The 15,873-nt window shown below is 46.9% G+C and overlaps 1 protein-coding gene across 1 annotated transcript in view; it reads right to left on the bottom strand.

The window, feature by feature from the left end:
• ADAMTS3 (ADAM metallopeptidase with thrombospondin type 1 motif 3) overlaps positions 1 to 15,873 on the bottom strand; it is a 346,529-nt gene that overhangs the window by 313,076 nt on the left and 17,580 nt on the right. Inside the window, exon 3 of the mRNA XM_030190629.1 lies at positions 4,612 to 5,018. Coding sequence (XP_030046489.1) covers positions 4,612 to 5,018 — 407 coding nt within the window. The remainder of the gene's footprint in view (positions 1 to 4,611; positions 5,019 to 15,873) is intronic.

Below are 15,873 nucleotides of genomic sequence, written 5' to 3'. Positions count from 1 at the left end.
TAAATTGCTCCCAGGTACATAGCACCCTTACCTTGTGTGCTGAGCCCCCCAACCCCCCCCCCCCCACAAACCCACTACCTACAACTGTACACCACTACCATAGCCCTTACGGGTGAAGGGGGCACCTAGATGTGGGTACAGTGGGTTTCTGGTGGGTTTTGGAGGGCTCACATTTACCACCACAAGTGTAATAGGTGGGGGGATGGGAGGGGGTCCACCTACCTGAAGTACACTGCACCCACTAAAACTGCTCCAGGGACCTGCATACTGCTGTCATGGACATGACTGAGCATGACATTTGAGGCTGGCATAGAGGCTGGCACAAAATATTTTTAAAGATGTTTTTTGAGGGTGGGAGGGGATCCCCGATTCTCTCCAGTGGTCTTCTGGTCAGTTCGGGCACCTTTTTGTGGCTTGGTCGTAAGAAAAACATGACCAGATAAAGTCGTCCAAGAGCTCGTCAGGGACGCCCTTTTTTTTCATTATGGGTCAAGGATGCTCATGTGTTAGGCATGCCCAAGTCCCGCCTTCGCTATGCCTCTGACACGTCCCTGAGAACTTTGGTCATCCCCGAGTCAAAAAGCAGTTGTGGACGCCCAAAATTGGCTTTCGATTATGCCGATTTGGACGACCCTGTGAGAAGGACGCCCATCTTCCAATTTGTGTCGAAAGACGGGTGTCCTTCTCTTTCGAAAATGAGCCTGATAGAGGACTGCATCACCCTAATCACAAACTGGATGGCAATGATCAATTAAAACTAAACTGTGATAAAACAAAATTCCTACTGACAGGCTATAGAGAACAATAGAACAAAACAGTTCCTTCGTAGTGAATGGTTTACCCTACAAACTAGAACCCTCCCTCAAAATCCTGGGCATTACAATAGGCCAAAACATATCCTGGGAAACACAGGTGAATAGGACAGGTGAATAGTCTTGATTCTTCCAACTGCATAATCTCAGACAGATATGTAATACTTTACACAAGAACAGCAAAAAAGTAGCGAGATCAACACGACACTCCCAAGACACCATGGGTATGAGTAATAAAATGTTTTATTAAATGAAAATTAAAAAAGACTAGACACAGAGCCGTGTTTCAGCAAAAAACGCCTGCTTCAGGAGTCTACAAGTCAAGAGAGGTATACAATTATAATATAATCAAATAAATAGTAATTAGAACAGTCATATAAATAGCAGTACACATAAATGTATAAAACCTAGAACAATCATATAAATGGTAATGACTGATAAAACAATAAGGTGTTTTTTTTAAACTGAGACATAAAAACCATGTATTGAAAAGGTAAACATCCAAAGAAACTGTAAATCACATGAGACTAATGAGATGACCTTAAAGAAACTGTAAATTGAACCATGACTAACAGTGTAAAAGTGTATAATTAGGCTCAGCCCAAATAAGTTCCACTAGCAGATATACCAAACAACCCTGCCTCGATAAGAGTGCTCGCATTTCTATACAGAAATAGAAAAGACGCGAGTAACTTGAAGTGTATTAAACATGTGAAAACCTGGTGAAAGGGTTTTCACGTTTGCTACACTTGAATTTACATGTGAGCACTCTTATCGAGGAAGGGCTGTTTGGTATATCTGCTAGTGGAATGTATTTGGGCTCCGCCTAATTTTACACCTTAGAAGAAACTTATCAGACTCCTGATGCAGGCTTTATAGCTGAAACATAGCTCATGTCGAGTCATGTGAAGATGGATTATTAAAGACTTTTGAGCACTTAGTTGTCCATTGTCATCTCCACTGTCTTTGCTTGTGCTGGATTTATCCATAGAGTAATTTTCCTCTGTGTTATGCTTGCCCAAATTTAGGTGCCAGGAAGATCTGCGCTAAACTTGTATTCTATAAAAAGGGCTCTGCAGTCTGCACCAAGCGCCCTGTATAGAATAATGTTTAGCCATGATCTACTGCACCCAACTTTAGGGGCGAGGACTTACGCCTGTTGAAACATGGTGTAAATCCTGGTGCAAAAGTTGGACACATAACCTCGGTATTCTATAACACTGCACCTCATTTCTGGGAATGCCCCTAACCCACCCATCCCCTCCTCACGGCCACTGTGGGTTGCATACAAGACATTTGGGTGAACAGAATTATAGAAGAGGGTGTGGTCAGATGTGCAAGTAGTGTCAATTAATATCTATAACTGAATGTTAACAGCTCATTAAGTAATTAATTTGCACTTGCATCTGCCCTATGTGCCCATATTTGGGAACCTATGTAGAATCAGGGGGATAGTGCCAGGGCAGAGCATAGTGGCAACATTCAGTCTGCTATCCAGATAACTTAGGACAGAAAGCTCGCCTGACTTGCCTAGACAGTAGCAATATTCAGTCTATCTGGATAAGTTCCAGCACTGCCTGCCTTACTCAGATATCCAGCGCCAGCCACCATCCAGATAATAGCATTGAATATCTGTATATTTTTTTATCACAACTGCCAGAATTTTGAAAAAAAACACTGACCAAAGGCTGAATATTGACCTTACTTTTACTTAGGCAAGATGCTGAGCCCAATTGATAAAACTATTTAGATGAGTTAACCTATGGATTGCTATGCATATAGTCAGTTTTTGAGCATTATAGAAGTACATAAGTGTTCCCACAGTGGGACAGACCAAAGGTCTGTCAAGCCCAGCATCCTGTTTCCAACAGTGACCAATCCAGGTTACAAGTACCTGGCAAGATACCAAACATTACAATACATTTTATGTTGCTTATCCTAGAAATAAGAAGTGGATTTTCCCCAAGTATATCTTAATAATGACATATGGACTTTTCTTTTGGGAAGCTATCCAAATCTTTTTAAACCCTGCTAAGCTAACTGCTTTTACTACATTCTTTGGCAATGAATTCCAGAGTTTAATTACATGTTGAGTGAAGAAATATTTTCTCCAATTTGATTTAAATTTACTACTTTCTAGCTTCATTGCACGCCCCCTAGTCCTAGTATTTTTGGAAAAAGTAAACAAGCGATTCACGTCTACCTGTTCTACTCCACTCATCATTTTATAGACCTCTATCATATCTCCCCTTAACTCTTTTCTCCAAGCTGAGGAGCCCTAGCCACTTTAGCCTTTCCTCGTAGGGAAGTTGTCCCACCCCCTTTATCATTTTCATCGCCCTTCTCTGTACCTTTTCTAATTCCACTATATCTTTTTTCAGATGCGGTGACCAGAATTGCACACAGTATTTGAGGTTTGGTTGCACCATGGAGCGATACAAAGGCATTATAACACCCTCATTTTTGTTTTCCATTCCTTTCCTAATAATACTCAACATTCTATTTGCTTTCTTAGCCACTGCCACACACTGAGCAGAGGGTTTCAACGTATCATCAACAATGTACAGTAACAACATTTTTTTTTAAATTGTTAAATAGACCAAATAAATGAATGAAAATCAGGAACAATTCCAAGACTGGAATTAAAATGCCCTATGCGCATCCCTAATGATTTTACATGCATGAAAACATTATAGTTCATGTAAAATGTAGTGCATAGTATTGCAACCAGAATGCAAAAAGATTGGAAGGGAACAATAAGCTCTCCAATAAATGTTTCAGTGATCATACTGAATCTTCTACATATCCAAGTATAAATTCTGGATTATCAGCTCATTCTCTTTACTAATTTGTCTGCTGATGCTAGATCACACCTAGGCAGCCAGACAGATCAACATGATCTCAACACAAGGCTTTCTTGTTACTATGATATTGTATTATGTAGGATTGAGGTATACGTTACGCAGTTGTACACCACTTTGCACCTGTTGGAATTTAGTGTTTATAAATTCCAGAGAATTGAATAGAATGCTTTCTACAAGATTGCCAAAAAGAAAGCTGTGCTTATTGTTATTTCATAGCGTACCTTTCCATTTTAATCAAATGCATGTTTCCATCACACAAATATACTGCCATAACAAAACAATACTCACATTCCTCCCATTAACCAGCTTCAGTACTCACATTCCCCAACCATCGGTACATCCCCCACCTAGCATGCCCACCCCCAGTCATCATCCTCTTCCCCCCCCCCCCCCACAGAATCCCAGTCTCAGCACTCCTCTTCTCAGTCCGTCCTTAGTTTTCTTCCTCCCCACTCCTCAGCACTCTTAAACTCCCCACTTTGATCAATCACTCCCCCTGTCAAGAGGCCTGATGCTCACCACTGGGAAAAGCTGGAGCATAGAACTGATGGCGGGAGGAGAGTTGCATGTTTCCAGTGCTCATCCAGAAAATACCTATTTACTATTTATGCATATGAGGCATTCCATCTGTGTTTAATGGTTAAAATGTTAAACCAGAAGTCCTAGCTATAACTAATGCTAAGACACAATATAAGCAGGTTTACTTCTCCATATTGGTTCCTCCCGTCCCTTAATGTCATCAATCTGCATCACACAACACAGAAAACCTCTAATAAATATCTAGCCGTAATTAAATGGGACGTGTTCTTTGTCAAGGATTTAGATTTCATCTTCCAAACAAAACTACAATTTTCAGACAACCAAAAAAAACTTAAAATAGTAACAATGCTTTTGAAAACAGAACAAGAAACTTAAGGTCATGGAAGAAATCTTACCAGACCATCACAGTTGCTAAGGGCAACCGAAGCTCCTGGGATGTCAGTGATGTCTCCAACATAAGCACAGTTAGTCCACAAGGTCTCTTTTTTCCATGGTAGCTCTGTTGTCATTCCAGTCAAAGTCTCATTTCCGGCATCGGTCCCATTTCCAGTTTCTACCCAGTCTTCGTGCCACTCCACAACTGCCCCAGGAGCAACCAGGCGAGTATTGTGTCTCAGCTTCAGATGAAATTCTCTTCCAAAGACACTGACATTGAAGTAGAGTTGTTTGGGGAACTGAGATACATCTCTTCTTGATCTCCTTTTGTGACTGGCAGACAGAATATTAGAAACATAGTGTCCTTCTGCATCTGTGCTAAAGGGAGTTGCTAGTCCATACGCTTCCAACTTCTTTTTTGGTAAATCTGTTGAAGAAGGAATGAATTTAAAATGAAACAATCGGGCTTATGTCTGATTGTACAGTAACAAGCTATCAACTTTCTGAATTCCCATATAACACTATAAAACCATGTTCATTAACCTTTCACTCTCCATCAGAAATCACAAATCCATACACCTTTAAGACGGTATCCAGTAAAGAAAGAAGGCAAGACAATTCCTGAATCATTTTGCTTTTTTACTTGCAAAATGTACAGTTTTGGTTATATTTCCATATAAAGAGAAATTTTATAAACTAGATGCTAACATTTATATTCCTGTTGCATGCATAAATGTTTAGTATACCATATACGTAGGTAGGTGCTCACTTACATGCGTATATTGCAGTGTGCCACCTAGGCATTACTCTGCATAGCGCATATTTGGATTGGGGTGTATGCATGAGCAGAGCATGGGCAAGACATAGGCTTGGCAGCCATTATGCAAGTAAGTTCCACATGTCTCTGCTGTAATTATACACCCACACATGCCAGTTTTATGGCTGTTGTAACAGCAGGTGCACCGATACCAGCTTATCCTTAAAATTCTATACCAGTATCGAGGCACCTAGGCTTCATTATGGTATAAGCTCCTACCGCCTGTCCTCAGGGCATCTAAATGAAGATGCCTAGTTATAAAATTGCCCCCTCAGAGTAAAACCTTTCCCCCTGATATTCAGAGCTGTTTAACTGACCAGGAACGGCTCCTGATCAGTTAAATAACACTTAACTGGCTATCCGTGAATACTCAGTGGGAGATAGCCAGTTATCTCCCGCTCAATATTTGCGGTCAGTGCTTAATGGCTAACCGGTTATATCGCGTGATATAACCAGATATATGCAAATATTCAGCGCATTGCCAGTTAAGTTTGGTGGCTAAATTGGGCCACTGAAATAGCAGGCCTATATTTGATTGTTTTTAACTTAACTGTCCAGCACTGAATATTGGCTTTGCTGGTTAAGTTTAAACTTGCCAAGAATAAACTGGATATTCACTGCTGGTCACCAGAAATGGCCTGGCGTTGAATATCCAGTCTCACCGTCAACTACGGAAGTTAGCCAGGCTGCCTCCCGAGGTCTGAATACCAGTCCCTTTTACTAACCAAACAGAAATTTAGATACAATACACACACACACACACACACACACACATATACATACATACATATATATATATATATATATATATATATATATATATATATATACACACACACACACACACACACACACACACACACACACAAAGAGGGATCTGCTGATCAGTGCCATGTTATTTAAGTAATTAAAACTGGCAACAAAGTATAAGGCGAGAATAATGGTATTATGAAAAAATAATACAAAAAAAGAGAATGTATGACTAGGGGCCCTGCTTACTAAGCCACACTATAGGTGTGCTAGCGTTTTTAGAAACTGCTAAAAATTAGTGTGTGCTTACCAAGAGACGCCCTTAAGAATATATGGATGACTCTAGCGTTTAGAACACGCTAAAATGCTAAGGTAAAATTATGTATAATCATACCTGATAATTTTCTTTCCATTAATCATAGCTGATCAATCCATAGACTGGTGGGTTGTGTCCATCTACCAGCAGGTGGAGATAGAGAGCAAACTTTTGCCTCCCTATATGTGGTCATGTGCTGCCGGAAACTCCTCAGTATGTCGATATCAAAGCTCCATCCGCAGGACTCAGCACTTAGAGAATTACACCCACGAAGGGACACTCTGCCCAGCTCACCACCGCCGAAATGGGGGAGGGGAATTAACCCAGCTCATCCCCACACAAGTGGGGGAGGGGAATCCGTCCAGCTCATCCCTGCGGAGCGGGGGAGGGACACCACACCCGCCGATGCGGGGGGATCTGGCTTATCCTGCAACCGCAACCGCGGGAGGAGCTGACTGACCCTAACACCGCCGAAGCGGGAGGGGTACAAAGCTGCCCTACAGCCGCACGAAGCGGGAGGGAGTGCCGGCAGAATTTATGTCTCAATCCAGCCCCGTAAAACGGGGGGGAGAGGAATGCAGCAGCTCACTGTAACACAAACTCGTCTCAACTCTTGAAGAATCCAAGTGAAAAAACTTGAACACGAAGTCTTTCTGAAGTAACTGAAGACTAAACTTGAACCTGAAATGCAACCAGAATAAAAACAGTACAGATATCTGGGAGGGGCTATGGATTGATCAGCTATGATTAATGGAAAGAAAATTATCAGGTATGATTATACATAATTTTACCTTCCATATCATCAAGCTGATCAATCCATAGACTGGTGGGATGTACCGAAGCAGTACTCACCCAGGGCGGGACATTGAAATCCCTGACCTCAACACTGAAGCTCCAAACCGGGCCTCCGCCCGTGCAGCCACCGTCAAACGGGTAATGCTTGGAGAATGTATGAGCCGAAGCCCAAGTTGCCGCCTTGCATATCTCTTCCAAGGAGACGGATCCGGCCTCTGCCATCGAGGCCGCCTGAGCTCTCGTGGAGTGAGCCTTCAGCTGGATAGGCGGCACCTTCCTTGCGGCCACATAAGCCGCTGCAATGGCTTCCTTGACCCATCCTGCCACTGTAGGCTTAGCAGCCTGCAGACCCTTACGAGGACCTGCAAACAGGACAAACAGATGATCCGATTTCCGGAAATCCTTGGTCACTTCCAAGTATCTGATGATGACTCGTCTCACATCCAGATATTTAAGAGCAGAGTACTCCTCTGGGTAGACCTCCCTATGAAAGGGAGGGAGACAGAGCTGCTGAATCACATGGAAGCGAGAAACAATCTTGGGCAGGAAGGAAGGCACTGTGCGAATAGTCACTCCTGCCTCAGTGAACTGCAGAAAAGGCTCTCGACATGAGAGCGCCTGGAGCTCGGAAACTCTTCTGGCTGAAGTGATAGCCACCAAAAAGACTGCTTTCAACGTCAGGTCTTTCAGAGATGCCCTCGACAAGGGTTCAAAAGGCGGCTTCTGCAATGCTCTTAGCACCAGGTTGAGATTCCACGCAGGCACCACTGAGTGCAGAGGAGGGCGCAGGTGATTAACTCCCTTGAGAAAGCGCACCACATCTGGCTGCGAAGCCAGGGAAGCACCCTTCAGGCGGCCCCTGAAGCAATCCAGAGCCGCAACCTGGACTTTAAGGGAACTGAGCGACAGGCCTTTCTCCAGACCTTCTTGCAGGAACGCCAACACTGAAGAAATTGGAGCAGTGAAGGGAGAAAGTGAGCCTGCTTCACACCACGCTGCAAAGATACGCCAAACCCTGGCGTAAGCAGTAGAAGTAGAGCGCTTCCTCGCTCTCAGCATAGTGGCGATGACCTTGTCTGAGAAGCCCTTCTTCCTCAGACGCTGCCGCTCAATAGCCAGGCCGTAAGACCAAAGGGGGAGGGATCCTCCATCACCACGGGACCCTGATGTAACAGGCCCTGCACCACTGGCAGCCGCAGAGGATCGTCGACTGAGAGTCTGATCAAGTCCGCATACCAGGGACGTCTGTGCCAATCCGGACCCACCAGGATTACCCTGCCGGGATGCTTTGCCACCCGGTCTAGCACCCTGCCCAACATGGGCCAGGGCGGGAACACATAGAGAAGCTCTTGTGTCGGCCACTGTTGGAGAAGAGAATCTACTCCCAGGGATCGAGGGTCCCGTCCTCTGCTGAAAAAGCGCGGCACTTGGCAATTGGCCGATGACGCCATCAGATCTAGGCTCGGCTGGCCCCAGCGCTTCGTGATGTCCAAGAACGCCTGAGCAGATAGCTGCCACTCTCCGGGCTCCAAGGTATGGCGACTGAGAAAGTCCGCCTTGACATTCATGACTCCGGCAATGTGGGCCGCTGAAAGCTGCTCCAGGTTCGCTTCTGCCCACTGGCAAAGATTCATAGCCTCCTTGGCTAGAGGGGCGCTCTTGGTACCTCCCTGGCGGTTGACATAGGCCACAGCCGTGGCATTGTCCGACAGGACCCGTACAGGCTTCAACACCAGTACCGGGATGAACTCCAAAAGCGCCAACCGAATGGCTCTGAGTTCCAGGAGGTTGATAGACCACTTTGCCTCTGCAGGAGACCAGAGCCCCTGCGCTGTCCTTCCCAAGCAGTGGGCTCCCCAGCCCGACAAAGAGGCGTCCGTCGTGACGACAATCCACTCTGGGGTCACCAGAGGCATTCCCGCAGACAACTTGCCTGTCTGCATCCACCAGCTCAGCGCCTTGCGCACTGCTGGGTCCAAGGGAAGGCGCACAGCATAATCCTCCGACATCGGAGTCCAGCGCTGCAGCAAAGAGTGTTGTAGTGGTCTCATATGAGCCCTGGCCCAGGGCACTACTTCCATCGTGGCCGTCAAAGAGCCCAACAGCTGCACATAGTCCCAAGCCCGAAGAGAAGAGGCTACTAGGAACTAGTCCACCTGAGCCTGACGTTTGACAATCCGATTGTCTGGCAGGAACACTCTGCCCACCTGGGTGTCGAATCGAACTCTCAGATACTCCAGGGACTGAGTCGGGCGCAGCTGGCTCTTCTTCCAGTTGATGATCCATCCCAGGGAGCTCCAAAGAGCAACTACCCGGTCCACAGCTTTGCCGCACTCTGCATAAGAGGGGGCTCGGATCAACCAGTCGTCCAGATAAGGACGGACTTGGACTCCTTCCTTTGGCAGGAAGGCCGCGATGACCACCATTACTTTGGAAAAGGTCCGCGGAGCAGTAGCCAACCCAAATGGGAGGGCTCTGAACTGGAAGAGTCGTCCCAGGACTGCAAAACGCAGAAAGCGTTGATGAGGAGGCCAGATGGGAATATGCAGGCACACTTCCTTGATGTCCAAGGAGGTCCAGAACTCTCCTGCCTTCACTGCCGCTATAACAGAGCGGAGAGTCTCCATACGAAAGGGCCGCACTGTCAAGGCCCGATTGACCCCTTGAGGTCGAGGATAGGCCGGACAGAACCTCCTTTCTTTGGTACCACAAAGAAAATGGAGTAACGCCCCTTGCCAAGCTGACTTTCTGGCACTGGAGCGACCGCACTCAGGCGGATCAGATTGTCCAAGGTCTGCTGCACTAACACAGCTTTGACCGGAGACTTGCAGGGAGAGAGTACAAACCCGTCTCTTAAGGGTCGGCAGAACTCTAGCCTGTAGCCGTCTCTGATGACTTCCAGCACTCAAGCGTCTGAAGTTATTGTGGTCCACTCGCCCCGAAACGAGGACAGCCGTCCTCCAATCTGTCCTGGGGCGTGGACCAAGGCCCCGTCATTGGGTACGAGACCCTGAGGGAGGACCGGAGGGAGCACCTCCGGGACGGCGATCTCTGCGAAAGGAATGCTGCTTGGGGGAGAAATTCCTCTTGAAGGAAGAGGGGGCAGAGGAACCCGACTTGCCCGGGCGGTACCGACGGGCTTCCTGCACCGTCCTCTGGAGGTACCGGGACGAGAACTAGCTCGAGCCCTGACCTCTGGTAATTTCTTGCCCTTATACGTGCCGAGATCGGTCACGATTTTGTCCAGCTCGACCCCAAAGAGCAGCTTGCCTTTAAAAGGCAATCTAGCCAGGCGGGATTTAGAGGCGTGGTCAGCAGACCAATGTTTCAGCCCAAGCCACCGCCGCGCAGAGATTGTCTGAGCCATGCCTTTAGCTGAGGCCCTCAAGACATCATACAGCAAGTCTGCCAAATAGGCTAAGCCCGATTCCAGGGCCGGCCAATCAGCCCTCAAGGAATGATCCGAGGGGGAAGCCCGCTGCACCATAGTCAGGCACGCCCTGGCCACATAGGAGCCGCAAACTGAGGCCTGCAAACTTAAAGCAGCCGCCTCAAAGGACGACCTTAAGGCCACCTCCAATCTTCTGTCTTGGGCGTCCTTCAGGGCCGTGCCACCTTCCACCGGCAAAGCCGTTTTCTTAGTCACCGCAGTGATTAAAGAATCCACGGTAGGCCACAGATAGGCCTCACGTTCACTCACAGCCAAAGAATAGAGGCGGGACATAGCCCTAGCCACTTTAAGGCTCGCTTCCGGGACATCCCATTGAGCCGAAATTAAGGTGTGCATGGCATCATGCACGTGGAAGGTTCTAGGCGGGCGCTTCGTCCCCAGCATAATGGCAGAGCCAACAGGGTCTGAGGGAGAGACGTCCTCCGGAGAGGAAATCTTCAAAGTGTCCATGGCCTGTAACAACAGGTTGGGCAAATCCTCTGGGCCAAAAAGCCGCGCTGCAGAGGGGTCATCCGCTCCATCCGAGCGGGGATCTATCTCCTCCAAGGAATCCGCAAAGGACCGTTGGGAGACCTCAGACACGCTGCCCTCATCTACATCGGAGGAGACAAAGTCCTCCAAGGCCTGGGAATCAACCCGAGGGCGTTACCTCTGGGAACCTCAACCTCTTTACCAGACGAGGGAGCAGGGGCAGCATTTGCATGAGGAAAGCCTGATGCAGCAGCAAAACAAACTCGGGGGAGAAACCCCCCAGACTGTGCACTTCCGCAGCCTGGGCAACAGCCCTAGACGCACCCTCAACCGGCGCTCGCAAGAGCGGGGGAGAGACATGCTGCGCATCCAAAATGGCGTCCGGCGCGACACTCCGCGAAGGAGCCGCGCGGGAAGAACGGCGCTTAACTTTAGCCGCTTTGTGCCGTCGCCCAAATTAAGGGCGTTCATGGCATTAATGTCTCCAACCTCAAGGGCGGCCCACGAAGAAGCCGTCCAAGCCGCGTGGCCGGCCAAGATGGCGGAGGCGAGGAGCGGGGGATGGGCGTTTATGGCGGGAAAAACCGCCACGCCAGAGGAAGGACCGGGACATTCATCGGTCACTAAACTGTCACCCATCAAGGGCGAATCAGGCTGTAAAACCCCCGCATCCCCTCTAGAAGCGCTCCAGCGATCCGGGGAGCGACCCTTTGCGCCCTCGCCCTCCGACGCATATGCCACGAGGAGAAGAATCGGGGAACCCCCTGCCCGCTATAAAAAGGTAAAATTACCTGCTTGCCGCTCCGAGCTGTAACGAACTGGTGTCCCAGTGAGTAGCTGCAATGAACGTTTAAATAAACGTCGAAATAAACGCCTTTAAGGACGTTTAAATTTTTTTTTTTTTTTTTTTTTTTTTAACGGAGCCAGCGGGAGGGGGGAGAAAAGGAGGGACCTGGCACCACCAGGTTTGCACTTGCTCAAAAGAGCCCTCAACCCCAGGCCTCAACAAAACCTAAGGATTAGGCTTGGAGGCCTAGCCAGAGCTGCTGCTGTGTGTGACCACCACCTGCTGAGATAGAGAACATACTGGGGAGTTTCCGGCAGCACATGACCACATATAGGGAGGCAAAAGTTTGCTCTCTATCTCCACCTGCTGGTAGATGGACACAACCCACCAGTCTATGGATTGATCAGCTTGATGATATGGAACACACCTTTATAAACAGGGCCCTAGATAAGTAGAAGAGAGGAAAAGAAAAATAATATGGTAGGGGGGTTTTCAGGCCAATGATGAAGGATATGTCTGTGGCAGTACTAAAGTATCTTTGACGTTGGTCATTGAGTACAACAGATCTTTGAGGCCTTTTTCCTCCATATTGTGGTTAGAATTGAGCAAAGAAATTTCTACCACAGTCTGGGTTGACAGTGTTCTCAATAATCTGTGGAATAGTCCATGAATATTGAGATGGGTAAATTTACCCATTTTGCAGCTCCAAAAGGAGGCTGCGGTGAATGGCTACAGTAGCTGGGCAATTCTCTAAATAAAATATTTGCTCTTCAAAGCTGGAACAGAAGCTGCAAGGAAGGTCAAACAAGGGTACACAAGATGTCAACAGACGTGTAAAAAGAAGCCAGAAAACACCTGACCTCACTTCAGTCTCCATAGCAGCACTTTCCATATTCTCTGGATTGCTAGCTCCATAGCATTCAATGGGAGAAACCCCCAGCACTCACGAAGTATATATTTATGTATTACAGTCATAAAACTGCTAATCCCTTAGCAATCTGGGCATAAGGTGCTGCTGGCATGCAAAACCTCCATGTATCCAAATGAAAGCTCAACACATTTCATTCATATGTATCCTCTCTATGAAGGAACTATATTGAAGGACAGAAGTCACACAGGTATCTCTCATATACACACTGCAATCCTCAACTAACATATTTCTGCCATAGTCTCACTCTTGCAACCAGGGGTGGGCTGGTAAATTTTTAACAACAGGCTCTTTCTCCGAACATATCCAGCTCTGCAGTTGGAAGGGCCAGCGGTGGCCGGAGGGAGGGGGGAGCAACACTTGTCTCCCTCTGCTCCCTCCCTTCGTGCAGGCACACTAGGCATATCTTTGCTGGCAGCCAATAAATGGACTGCCACCACTCCCAATGTCTTCCTCTGAGCAGCATGCTGGAACTTCTCACACATGCTCCAGAAATCCCAGCCTGCTGCTCAGAGCTGGAAACAAGGAGCAGGGTGCAGCAGCAGTCTATTTACTTGGCTGGCAGGGCTCAGCATCTCCACCAGCAAAGTAAAAGAGAATTCAGCAGGGGGCCCAAGCCCACATTTTGGGAGCCAGTTGTTAAAGTAGCCATGGAGGGCCCTACTTTCACAACCGGCTCCCAAAATTCTTAAAAACTTAACAACCGGCTCTTGCGAGCCTGCTCCAGCACACCACTGCTTGCAACCCTCTTCCACACACGTGAGTCAGGTATAGGGTCCCTGGCCAGTGAAGTCATCTGTCACAAGCCAAAGCTCCATCCCTATACCCTGCATCCTCAGCAGTCCAGCCATTATAGATTAGTTTCTCCCTTCATACATCTCACTCCAGCAAACATACAGCAAATATACAGTACCTTCTGCAAGACAGCTATCAAGAACATTGATAGGCATCAAAACTTCTAGACTAGAATATCGTCTACATTTGCAATTGTTACTAATCTGGACTCACAAAAGTGTAACTTGTATGAACAGGTAAAGCAACTGGTTACAAAATTACCCTCCCTATGAATAGAGAAATACAGAGTAATAAGGAGCAAAAGAGAATGGAGGAGTAGCCTAGTGGTTAGTACAGCAGACTTTGATTCTTGAGAGCTGGGTTCAGTTTCCTCTAAAGCTCAGGGGCATAGCTAGGAGGGGCCACGGGGGCATGGGCCCCACAGATTTAACCCTGGCCCCCTCTACATTTGACCCCCCCCCCCCGCTGACCCTCTCCCGCCACTTTCAATCCCCCCTCCCGCTGCCACTGACCCCCGCCAGCTCCTTTGCTGGCAGGGGTCCCCAACCCCCCGCCAGCCAAAGTCTTCTTCGGCACTGGTCTCCGGCGCCTTTGCTGATTTGTTTCTGTCAGTCCTGACTCCAGACGTCTTGCGTGCACGTCCTGTATGTAGCCCCATGCAGGACGTGTATGCAGAACGTCAGGAGTCAGGACTGACAGAAGCAGATCAGCAAAGGTGCCGGAGACTGGTGTTGAAGAAGGCTTCAGCTGGTGGGGGTTGGGCACCTCCGCCAGAAAAGGTACCTGATGGCTACGGGAAAGGGTTGGCGGTGGAAGGGGTGGTCGAAAGTGGCTGGGGGGGGGGGGTCTGTGGCTGGGGCAGGCAGGCTAAACTGTGCCCCCCCTACCTTGGGCTCTGGACCCCCCTCTTGCCGAGGTCTGGCTACGCCCCTGCTACAGCTCCTTGTGACTCTGGGCAATTCAACTTTGAATATAGTTGCAAAAAACACAGAAAGGTAGTATATCAATTCTTTTTCCTATTTTTTGTTTGTTTTGGTTTTTTTGGTTTTTTTTTTGGCCTCTTTCAGCAACTTCTAGAACATCAGCACCACTATAAGTCAGAAAGGAAATAGCAACTTTGGAAAGATAACAATTTTTATGAACATAAGCTTCTGAATTATATGACAAAACTAAAAATGCATGCTTATGAAAATCATTTCATTGCTCAAGAGAAAAGCTAGCAAAATGTTTAGAAACTGCTAATGTTGCAACCATTAACGTACAGTTAATAGATTAACATTTACTGGTAGCCAAATTAGGTCATTGGTTATTTCAAAGCACAAAGTTGACATTATTCAAAATGATATTTTCTCATTCTGTGCCTATGGAAAGTCTTTGTTGAATAAGTGCCAGTGCCATTATTTTAATATACTTAACTCACCATGCAGTTAGTTGTTATTTTTAAACATGTCTTATGTTACCAAGAAATCATTGACAAGAGGGGGAGCTATTTTAGATCTAGCCCTCAGTGGAATGCAGGGCATGATACAAGAATTAACGGTGTTGGATCTTCTGGGAAACAGTGATCACAACATGATCAAATTTGAGCTGATATCTAGAGTGAAGTCACTAAGAAAATCCACTATAGCAGCATTTAATTTTCAAAAGAACAACTATAACAAAATGAGAAAAGTGATTAAAAAGAAGGTAAAAGGATAGGCCACAAAGATTAGGACTTTAAATCAGGCATAGACGTTGTTTGAAAAGATAATCATGGAAGCCCAGACCAAATGGACTCCATGTATTAACAAAGGAAGAAAGAAGAGAGAACAACAGCCAGCATGGTTAAAAGGTGACGTGAAAGAGGATATTAGAGCCAAAACAAAATCCTTCCAAGAATGGAAAAAGAATCCGAATAAAGTCAATAAGAAGCAACATAAGTACTAGAGGCAACGCACTGATAAACAAGGCTGAAAGAGAAAATGAAGAAAAACTTGCCATGGAGACAAAAACTCATAGTAACACCTTTTTCAGCTACATCAGAAACAGAAAGCCTGTGATGGAATCCATGCGACCATTAGATCAAGAAGGAGCAAAAGGGGCACTCAGGGACGATAAAGCCAAAGCAGAAAGACTAAAGTAATTCTTTGCTTTGGTCTTTACGGAAGAAGATGTAAGAGATCTGCCTGTACT

This window comes from Microcaecilia unicolor, chromosome 2, assembly GCF_901765095.1.
Source record: "Microcaecilia unicolor chromosome 2, aMicUni1.1, whole genome shotgun sequence".
Classification (NCBI taxonomy): domain Eukaryota; kingdom Metazoa; phylum Chordata; class Amphibia; order Gymnophiona; family Siphonopidae; genus Microcaecilia; species Microcaecilia unicolor.
This window is presented reverse-complemented; position numbering and strand designations above follow the sequence as displayed.